The 12,177-nt window shown below is 37.4% G+C and overlaps 1 protein-coding gene across 8 annotated transcripts in view; it reads right to left on the minus strand.

Annotated features, from left to right (window-relative positions):
- LOC126470071 (F-box/LRR-repeat protein 2) overlaps positions 1–12,177 on the minus strand; it is a 269,884-nt gene that overhangs the window by 39,452 nt on the left and 218,255 nt on the right. For all 8 annotated transcript variants that reach the window (XM_050097579.1, XM_050097580.1, XM_050097581.1 and 5 more), the window contains one exon: positions 1,653–1,816. In XM_050097579.1, coding sequence (XP_049953536.1) covers positions 1,653–1,816 — 164 coding nt within the window. The remainder of the gene's footprint in view (positions 1–1,652; positions 1,817–12,177) is intronic.

Below are 12,177 nucleotides of genomic sequence, written 5' to 3' on the forward strand. Positions count from 1 at the left end.
TTCTACATAACAATATGACCTCTGATAACACTACCCATGAATCACTAGTCCGTCAGGCCCCTAGAGCCTGGTGAGATACAGGCCCAGAGCTAAGCCTCAGCAGAATAGGACTCTCCACAGTTTCAGTCCTTCAGGAATTACTTTTATGTCAATGGTCGAAGTCCACACAACCAGTCTGCATGCTACATGTGTCCTGGCATAGAGTCATCCCATTATGGCTGGTCGGTGAGAGTTAGTTTTCCACAGCGAAAATTGTATTCTGCCTGGACAGTTGCAGTAGTCTACTTTTCACACTGTCTGCGACATGGGTTAGAGAGCTGCCCTTCTGGGACTATTCATCATACTACTGGGTCACTGTGTGAATGCTTATGGTGCACAACATGGGGTCACGAGAGTGGCAGGATATTGAGGAACACACATTTCTCTCGTTCAGCATCTGTTACCAATCAAGCTTGGAAGTCCCTACCACTGACTATGCCACTGCCACTGTAGCTCTCAGTTTCACGTGAATACATTTACTTCTCTGCCCTCACATTCATTGCTGTGAGAAGGTTGAATTCTCTGGAGAGGAGAAACTATTCAAAGCTCATCATTTGTTAAGCCCCGAAATGGTTAGCTATACAAATCTCACTTATTAACCATTCTACTGAACTACATGAAAATAAAAACAAAACTGATAACTGTTTATGACAGTTCATATTTGCTTGTGATTTTATTCTTGAAGTTTTATTGGTATAATAAGTATTTCATGAGGTTTCGAGATTGCAGCCAGACATCACAATCTTGCCAATGGCTAAATGGTTTCCACCTGAAATATCATGGCAAGATATGCCTCATAGAATAATTAATAATTATTTGTGGTTGCCAAGACACACACACACACACACACACACACACACACACACACACACACACACACACACACACACACACACACACACACAGAGAGAGAGAGAGAGAGAGAGAGAGAGAGAGAGAGAGAGAGAGAGAGAGTTTTGAGAATTACATATAAAAAAACTAATACTACAGCCACATCATTTATCTAGCAGGTATCCCATGTGACATGCCATTCTTACAGTAAAATATTAACAGCTAGTGATATTTAAGCTTATGACAAAACAGATACTGATAAGATTGTGCAGCATGAATGAGTGTATTTATCCAAGCTTATAAAAATAGGAAGTTACTGAATTTACACCAGCATTAAAAATATAGATATAACCTCAGTGACGGTCCGTAAGTAGTTATTCTGCACCAGCAGCAGTACTGAACAAATTTGGCTCACAAGAACGACATCTATCAAAGAATTATGAAGTGTCTCCACATGATCAAAGAAATACCTATGGCTTTTTATAAGAAAATGAGTATGGGATGATGAAACATCACTGCCTGTCACTATAACAAAGCTGTTTGTGTGATCATCATACAATGAAGTATTATTTGGAAACAACAGTTCCTATTTTAAGTTCAGAAGAAGAAGCATAAAATGTATCCACACACTGATAATGGTACAGGGAGGAGGACAGAGATACACAGAGAACAAATAGAAAAAGGGAATTAAAATTTCTGTGAATGAAAACACTATTGTTCCAAGGATTTAAACTGTTATTACATTAGCATTATCTACAGAAGTAACAAACAGAAAACAATACCTGTCTGTAATCTTGGTGCATTTATTCAGATTGAGATCTTCCACATTTCTGCACTGTTCAGCAAACGTTTCCATAGACTTGTCAGCTATTGACTGACATCCTCTTAAGCTTAACTTCCTCAAGAACCCACCACATCTCCTTGATATATTTTCAATCACAGGCCCCTGGAATGAGAAGATTTCTGTAAACTAAAATATATTCAAAGTTTAAATGTAGTCAAATGATAAAAAAAAATCATATATTCAGATAAATCTTGTACACTAAGGTTGCTTTGAAAATCATAGATCTGATTTTGCTCTCATTAGCTGCATAATGCATATCTGATACACACAAGAAGTCTTAAAAATTTTTACTCATTTATGACAAAGATTTAGCCAAACTGATGTTTTATATTCAACCAAATTATTCTATATGAACTAAGTCATGCACTAAGCAAATGGTGAGGTTTACTGCAATTTAATAACATTTTAGAGCTGTTAAAGAAAGAGAAAGGCTTCAATGCATATTAAAATGAAAGACTTATTTGAGTCCATGTTCTGTAAATAATTTCCATAATTCTAATAACGTGGAAATCGTCAGTTTACTTGTTATATATAGGGTGAAGAAAAAAAAAAAATGTTGCATTTGGCAGTCAGTATGTGATTGCTCATCACAGTTAAAGATGAAATAGTATCTAGCAGAACCTAGCCCCAGCAATAGTTTTAATAGAAATGAGACTTAAAAATGAGGCATGCAGCATGTCCAAGAACAGGTACCATTAACCATGTGCTGCACCAGAGATGTCCCATTAGTTCAGTGATATTAGGCAATGCTGTGAGGAACAGATATGCAGATTCACTGGTCAAGTTCACACCAAACCCCTTCCTCCCCCCCTCCCCCCACACTTTTTCAGTGAAAGGATCAGATTCTGTCCAATTTACAACTCCACAATGTGGTATCTTGTGAAATTCTTTCTGTTACTGTTATCTTTATTTAAATATCAAGACTTAAGATGAACCTCTTAAAGATGTAAATGGCCACTTTGTTTCAACCACAACACAAATTACATCAATACAAAATAATAGTGAATATAGTAACACCATATGTATCCAATGAGGTACAAAAAACCCAATAGGTAGGCTACACTAAATTGCACATTATGCTATGCATTGCAATTCCATTCTGTATGTTTGATGTCTGGGCTTGTTTTCACAGAGGCAGTAAATTCACATACATGGAACGTTCACTTTAGAAAAGATGTTCAAAGTGACAACTTTGCATTTGCAAACACTTCGGCACTCGGTGGATCATACTTCGCTGGACCCTATGCAACACACCTGCATCCACCATTTCTGAAGCAGGATGCACGTCAGCTATTATTTCATATACATCCATGGGTGGAGAACTATAAACTTGCTTCTTTAAGCATCCCCACAAACAAAAATGTAGTGGATTGCAGTCTGGGGAATGTGGAGACCAGAATGTTGTACCTTGAACAGTCTAGTTCCCCAGACATGCTTCATTTAAATAATTATGCACACTCATTCCAAAGTGTGGTGATGCACCATCATGTCAAAACTATAGTTATCGAAAACAAAGTGGAATGTTTTCTAATGTGTCAGGCAAAGTATTGCAAAGAAACGTATGATCAGGGGAACATTCAACTTGTCCAGCAACAGGTAAAGGCCCTAAAGCAATCCTCCCCCAATTCCAGCCCACAGGTTTATACCAAAGTGTGCCTGAAAGCCAAGTTCACAGGTGACATGTAGGTTGTGTTCTGATCAATAATGACGGTTGTGAAGGTTGAAAATACCTACTGGATTGAAGCTAGATTCATCAGTCCATATCACATTCTTTATAAAATATTCTTTATCTTCCACTTGGTGCCAAAGTCATTCACAAAACTGTACTTATCAAATGTGGTATTCTGGTCACTGGTGCTGAGTTAATGTGCAATCATATGGATCCAGTTTTTCATTGTGCAACACTTCAACAACCAGTCTTTGAGATATATGGAACTGCCTTGCAATATCATGAGTACTTTGCCAATGTGAGTAGTGAACAGTTTCAAGAATCATATCCTCCATTTGTGGAATATGTCTAGTCCTTGGACGACCTCTGTCCATTCTTGTGGACAAAGATTACCGGTTTCCCGAAGGCATTGCTACAGTTGGCAAAAAACATTCTTATCAGAATGGCACCTCCGAGGGTATCGTGCAGTACACACACCACCACCACCACCAGCTTGGTTATTGGATGCAGCCGACACCAAAAGTATATTGACAAATTCATCATCTCTGTACTCCATCAGGAAGATGCCATACATGAACCTAATAGGACCAGTTATGGTTGTACACTGTGTGGTTAGTAGACACAGGCATGCAGTTTAATGGATCCTACTGTCACGTAATAGGTCATGTCACAAAATGATATACTGCTTATATATGGCAAGAACTAGAGAACGGACATCTAAAAAATAAAAAAGGGACTTGATGAGGATTTGAACTGTAGTATCATGTTGGGTGTGCATTTGATGTCCCAGCAGTCTACTCAGTGAGCTATGATGGCTGGTACAGTACTGCAGGGTGATACACATTCCTCTGAACATTCCAATGCACTGCATGATGTGATAGTGTTGTCAGCTCCTCATTTTTATACACGTATTTTCAAAATGCATCCAATCTGATTTTGCTACATAATCTTTCGACCTGAATCTAGATGAGGAATTGCATGCCAATCTGCAAGGGTGGCATTTTTTCTTCACAATAAGCAACTGAAGTGCACTCACACCTGGGTTCAATAATATTGTGGTCATCTAGTACACACTACTACACAGCACAATCTTACTAGCGCAACATTTAAGAAAAATGTTAAATATAGTTTTCATCTGCACTACATACATTACTATTTTTTAATTTAAATCTGTGTACAGAAGAAAGACTTATCCAGAAGAAAGTATTTTAGTTTAGATTTAAAATTTTCTTCATCGACTGTCAAACATTTTACGTTACTATGCACGTGATCGAAGATTTTTGTGGCTACATACTGAACACAATTATGAATCACCAACAGGTTTAGTAGTAATCAATCAACGTTATATTTTTTAAATAGCTTCTTGAAGAAGCATCTACAAGATAAGTGTGGTAAAATGTAATGCATTGTTCTTATCGCTTGCTTATGTGCAATGTTTATTTTCCAAGTTATGAATTGGTTCAAAATATTAGACACACTGATCATCAGTCTCAACTAAATAGACTCTGCACCCAATTTGCAAAATATAGTAAACTGAGTTTTCTCCGTGTTTACAAATACTACCTCAGCGCTTGAAAAGTATTTAGCACGCCCTTCTCCAGTCTGACTGCAAAATGTAAGAAGGCTATTTCCCATGAGGTCTGCTACACATGTCCTTATAAATACATCTACCTAGATATAAGAATGTCTTGCAATGTATTCTACCCAACTGCACTCATGTAGTAGATACGTTGCACTAGTTAGTAGTCAGATGACTGCTTACTGCTGAAGCTTACACTCATTCAGTGCTGTATTTGCACAGTCCTCCATTCTCCTGACACACAGAGCACCGTACCACTGCCACCACCACATCTGTTTCCTGTCTCATTCTTTTTTACCCTCCTTAAACAACTGTGTGCTTATCATTCATTCTCTACAGGGCCCCATTCCAACTGGCTGCCTCCTTAGTATTGTTAATAACAATGTTCTAGGACAGTGTATGTGTTCTATTACTCTGAATACACCGACGATACCCTTCTTTAGGTTCTCTCAATCATTTTTTTTTTTTTTTAAGCATTTGTTGTCTCTGGCATATTATCCCAAGTACCTGCTACCAAGTTACAGCTTCCAGCAGCCATCAGCAGCTACAAAATCTGGCTGGAACATCAGAATCATCTGTCCCAATTTATCTGCAATTTCCTCAGTATGTCCACACAATTTGAGCCACTTCACCTCATTTCCCACTTCTCACTGATCATTTGATTCAGAATTTCAGAAGCACCAATACAGTAAAATGAGAAAAAAATCTTTCAAAAAACTATTTTTGACAATTTCTTTTATCTATAGTTCTACAGTCATGCCATTAAACAATAGAATATTTCTGTTATCAGTTATGACCTATTTGGAGACAGCAACCTTCCCCACAGGAATCAACACACAATAGATCAGCCTACTTGTTCCCAATATTCATAGCACAACAGACAGTGGCAGACAGACTAATGTTTTACTTCTTGAGTTCAGGCAGTCATTCAACAGGAGAAACAGGACTTGGTAACTGATTATCACAGGAAAACACCATGCACATAAATGACCTGGAGGATATGTTTTCATTTTGGATTTTATACTATGAAGAATTAATAAAGATACAAAAACTTAAGGGAACAGCTCTCTCATGTTCATTTACTCTCATTCAGAGTGTCACAGAGATGTATAATACAATGCTAGTGGCAGACACTACAGTTGAGACAATGTGCACTATGTCGTTGTTGCTATTGTACTGTTAAGATAATAAGATCACATAACTGAAGAAGAGTGAGCACTGTATTATTTCCTCCATTATGTATCTCATGAAATGACCATGGCACTAAAATGAGAGATATTTGAGCTTACAAAGTGATAGCTAATCCCCCAGGGAGCTTTCACAAGGACTGGGGAAAACGATTACGGTACACAACATATCCTCCAACATACACTGACAGTACAAAGGTAGGTATAGATCTATAAAATGTACTGACTATACTTTATGTATGGTAAATGGAACAACATTCACACATTTAAAAAACAGGAATGGATCCAAACCTACCACCACCATTCATGATTCCTGCCACCACCACTAAATTCTTTACTCCTACAGGTGTTGCTAAAATTTTTCAACAATATTTGTTGCTATCTTTTTCCTGGATGTTATTCAATTTAGGTGTCTAAAATACTGTTAACTTCCTAAAATTTAAGATTTTAAGATAATACTACAATCTACAAAATAAAATTCTTTCATCAGGAAAAACTTAAAAAATGAAAATAAAGTTATATTTTGTTATTTAATGTGTGTAAATGTATAAATGGCCTTTTTACTTTGACTGTATCGTGTGGAGTCCAAATTCAAATTTATTAAGTAAATTATTTCCACTTAACTGTAATACTATTATAAAGTATACCATACTACTTTCTCAAATGTTTTGAAGGACAAATTATGACACTACGGTAATTGGGTGGTAATTATTTTCATTTTTCCTGACTCCTTTCCTTAAGAGATTGTTAACAGTGGCATGTTTCAATTTGGTGAAAAACGTTTCCTTGCTAGTGGTGCATTATACATGACAGTAATGGTTCAAATGGCTCTGAGCACTATGGACTTCACATCTGTGGTCATCAGTCCCCTAGAACTTAGAACTACTTAAACCTAACTAACCTAAGGACATCACACACATCCATGCCCGAGGCAGGATTTGAACCTGCGACCGTAGCAGTCCCGCGGTCCCGGACTGCAGCGCCTAGAACCGTACGCCCACCGCGGCTGGCACAACAGTAATGACACTAGTTATTAAATAAAAACAAATCTTCAGTATTGCATTTCAAATTTTCTAGGACATCTCCAGCACACATGGTGAGGCAGGTAAGAACAAAAAAACTCCAAATACACAGTTATTATAAATGACTGAAGTGATTTCATAAATTCACTGTAGCTGCATTGAACTGATATATTGTCAGAAATCTCTACACTCACAGACGAAAAACTTTCTTTTTTTTGTATTGTTCAGCTGCACTTCAGATTTCTGTCACAAGAGCACTACTATGAGCAGCTAGGCATGACAACGACAGGTGCTGAGAAAGTGTATGTTGTGCTCGAAATGCATTCATTCGTATCATCCTGCCATAACAGTGCATCGACCCTTCAGAATTAAATTCAACAAATATCCACCAGCTGTTAACTCCATTTGGTGACAATATTCACACTTTAAAGCTCCAGGATGCTACTGCAAGGGGAAATCAACTGATTAGCCTGCAGTGAGTGAGAAAATGGTGACCACATGTGGGAGAGTTTACATGTAGCCCACAGAAGTCAACAAACAGGGCAGGCATAGGGCTGATCGTATCACAAGTGACCATTTTGAAGATCTTGAGGAAATGAATGAAGCTGAAGCCTTACCACTTGCAATGGCTACAAGCATTTACTCCAGATGACAAAGTCAGCTGCTTCGAATTTTTGGCACAGTTTCCAGACCCCCTGGAAGGGTGTGGGTTGTGTGAGAAACTCATCTTCAGTGATGAAGCAAAATTTTTTGTGAATGGTACCATTAACAGGCACAGTTTGGAATCTGGGGGGGACAGGGAATCACTATGCTATTGTGCAGCACATTCAAGATTCACCAAAATTTAATGTGTTGTGTACAGTCTCACGGTTTGAAGTTTACAGACCCTTTTTCTCCTGCAAAAAGACCATTATAGGACAAAATGTAGTGGGATATGCTGGAAAATTGGCTCATGTCACAACTGGAGATCTACAGTGTGGACTTTACTTACAAACAGGATGGTGCTCCATCCCACATCCATCACGATGTTCACAATTTCTTAAACAGGAAACTGAGAACTCATGGAATAGTCATGGTGGGGCTGATGATCAGCAATTTATGTCATGGCCTCAACAATCTCCCAACCTAATCCTATGTCAAATAATATAGCTACAGAAAATCTATGAAATCACTTTAATCATTTATAATAATCTTGTATACCCGAACTAATAAATATATCAAGGTGCAGTTTTCACTAAGTTATTGTAGCCAATGTAGCAAATTTCGTAACAAAAGTATAAAATTTTTAAATTTTATAGCTGGCAAGTTGCAAGAAAAACTTTCTTTTTTTAATTTTCATACAGAAATATATAATTTTTCACTGGCATTGGAACAAGTTTTCGGAGAGGACTTGAAGAAAACAGCGTGTATGGAAATTGATCAAATAGTAACAAGTTAGCACCACTACAAACCACTGTGAGGGGAAGAGATCACACAATAGTGTGCCTTATTGTGTAGACTGCATGGACACAAGTAACTCACACACAGTTAGTTTGCTTACCTATGGGCATTAATCTCATAATGTCTGTGGTCTGATGATGTGATGCTATTCATACATTCACAATATACACAACAGTCAAAAAAGTGGATAGGGCTTTTGTTTGGAGCCATTGCCATCAGACATTAGAGCAGCAGTGGAACAGTACGCTAGAAGGCATCCTGATTTTGGAAAGCCCTTGTGATCTGTCTATTATTTAAAACCTTCCAAGAACCTGGAAACGTAAGGAATAAAATACGCCAACAAAAAAGAAGAGGAACAAATCTGAGAAATGCTTCTAACATTTTAGCAGTAGTAAGACACAATCCATGCGTCACTACAAAGCAGCTTCAATGTACGAGTGTTAACAGCGAAAGAAAGGTTCTGCAAATACTGCACTCCAACATATTTCATCCTTTCCACATTTTGTTCCATCAATAACTTAATGGCAATGACTTTCAACATCTGTTATAGTACTCAGAATGGTGTCTATGAAAGCTGTAAAGATATGTGGTATTTCTATGAACGAATTTGTTTACAGATGATGCATTTTGTACAAACTATGAGCAAATCATTCTTCACAACACACACTACTGACCAGTGGAAAATCCATGCTGGCTGAGAGAAGTCAAAATGTGGTGGGTGTTTCCAAGAATCTAATCACTGGTCTCTGCTTTATTGGTGGATCAAGTATAGACAAACATGCAGTCCCAGCTATTGGAAGATACCCCATGGACATAGGGCATTTCATGTGGTATCAACTGGACAAATGTCCCATCCATTCCACACAGATAATCAAAAACCTTTTTAATTGAGCATTTAGAAATTGGTGGACTGGTAACATCTAGGAAACACAAAATGTTCAAATGCTTGCTATGGACTTTTACCTATGGGAAAAAAAGTCTTTCAAGAAAACAATGACATCTTCTAAATAAATGAAATGCCATGTAATGAGGGCCTGTGCTCTGGTAAACCCAGATGACATTCAGTGTGCAGTATCATCTAGAATTGTTTCTAAGCATGTATCAATGCTCAACATACTGAGCATTTGATATGACAGTTACAATAAGAAACACACATTCTGTGGCAAACTTATGTGTTCACTTACATTTGGTACAAAGGAACAGATGTTACTGATACCGCTTCCCCTGACAATGGGAGAAGAGTTTGCAGCACTTCTTGTTACTATTTGATCTAGTTCCACACTTTTTATGTTGTTAAAATCATCTTAAAAGGCTATTTCCAATGTCGCACAAGAAGGTATATAATTCCATAATGAAGTCTGTTTCATAATTAGGCAGCTATAAATGCTGAAAATTAATTATTTACATCAGAAAATATGCCAGACTGTCCACTACAACTCAACAAAATCTGTACCTCAATCTACAGTATTCACTTGTTATGGATATATTTTGGGTGGCCTCTCTCAGTTGCCTCATTCTGTATACTAATGCTTACTCAACTCAAATGTTTCACCTTATTTTCTCTAACACATTTAGAAAATTATTATTAAAAATATTTGCCAATTATGAATTCCTGGTCACAGTACTGCCATTCACTTTAATGGCAAAGTATATTTTAATGTGGTCCATTTCCTGGTCTCCATCTCACTGTATTAGACATAGTCCATTACTGACATAAATTTTTATCATCCTGTGCACATTTTTGGACATTTTAATAACTTTCCTCACAATATTTCAGTGATTTTTGTAAAAATACACAGAAAATATGCTCTTTACTTGTTCTTGCAATCTAGTTAGTTATCAATATTTTTCTTTTTACATTTTTATTGAGTTTCTGAACTACTACTTAGGACATCTACTTCAAACATTAACAAAAAATTATTAAGAAATACTATGAATCTCACATTAGCATTGCCCTTGTAATACTTCCTTGGTATAATTTATAAGCCTCACTGTTATGGTTAGCTACATCTAAGAATATTGTGGTGATATTTGATTCATTTTGCATAGTTGTCCTCAGGTTCAGGAAGAGGATTGCTGTGCACTTGTTGGAAACTTTACTACCTCAAAGAAAACTGTAGTAGATACATGTTTCCTTCTCATTTCTCCTGTCAGAAGCTTTCAAGCCATCTCACGGAAGTCTCCACAAATTGTTAACTGTTTCTTCTTGTCTGAATAATATCTTAATAATGAAAGCAGACTTCTCATAAATAGCCAAAAGTTTCCCACTGAAGATTTGTGGGCCATCACTGCAAATCGAATATACTTCACAAAGAATTCCTACACACATGCTTGTGTTCTGACCTAGACAAAAACTGCTTTGCTCAACATCTTTTAACATGTATGATGTATGTAGCAACATCTCCATCTTCTTCTTCTATTTGGACTCTACATGAATATAATTTTAGCTTTAAACCAATTATGTTTAACTTTATCATCCTGCAGTTCATGGTGTTCAGGCAGGAGCAAAATTTCTCCCTCATAAAAATCTGCTGATTTCCTTAAGATACAACAAAGCCCATCTGTCTCACTTTTCAATTCCCTTGTGTTCTAATCAAACAAACCCACCTCACTTTACCAAGAACAATTTAACTCAGCAATTTGTAAGCACTATGTAGTAGAATGAAGGATGGCATTCAGAGTTATGTATTCTTATTTAATTCATGGATAAACAGTAAACTGTATTACACCAATTAGCCAGTGTTTGGAGGGAAGATGAAAGATGTAGGCATAATGATTTAAACTACCATTAAATTAAATGAGTAAGTGGGAGACACTGAGCTAGGTGGCACAATGATTAAGACAGGACCAGGTTTCAGTTCTCTCTCTGTCTGGCCATCCACATTTATGTTTTACTGGAATTATTTAAAGTAATCGCTAGCATGGAGCCTACGAAAAAAGGACAAGACCAATTCTCTTTTCTGTCCTTACCCAACCCACACTTGTGGTCCAACTCTAATAACTTCATTACTGATCGGAAGTTAAAAGCCACTACTGCTTCCTTTTTTGAGAGGGGGGGGGGGAGAGGGAGAGGGAGAGGGAGAGGGGGAGGGGGGGGGAGGGGGAGAGAGAGAGAGAGAGAGAGAGAGAGAGAGAGAGAGAGAGAGAGAGAGAGAGAGAGAGAGAGAGAGAGAGAGAGAGTGTACTACTAAATACTTATTCTCAATTGCTTGCCAAGTTATTCAACATCTCAAAAGTCCCTTACAATTCCCATGCTTTCGCTTAATTTTCCATGTGTTAACAGAATAATTAAACAGATCTGCAATTGGATTGAGGGTTGTTTGATGGCTAGTGTCTTGTGTCACACTATTTGGGATGTATTACAAACAAACAAAGTAAGATCCCAGAATGAGCTTGTCACACAGTCTCCTAAGATACTGTGTCTAAGAAAGAGCACTGAATTGGTAAGTGCAGGTAAGAAGTCCTGGCACATCTGATGTTCAGACAGAAAAATCTTTTTTGTTTCCAGACCAAATCAGTGGTTTACAGTCTATTGACTACAAGAAAGTCACTGGTATTGTTACTGA

Source organism: Schistocerca serialis, chromosome 3 (genome assembly GCF_023864345.2).
Source record: "Schistocerca serialis cubense isolate TAMUIC-IGC-003099 chromosome 3, iqSchSeri2.2, whole genome shotgun sequence".
Taxonomy (NCBI): Eukaryota; Metazoa; Arthropoda; class Insecta; order Orthoptera; family Acrididae; genus Schistocerca; species Schistocerca serialis.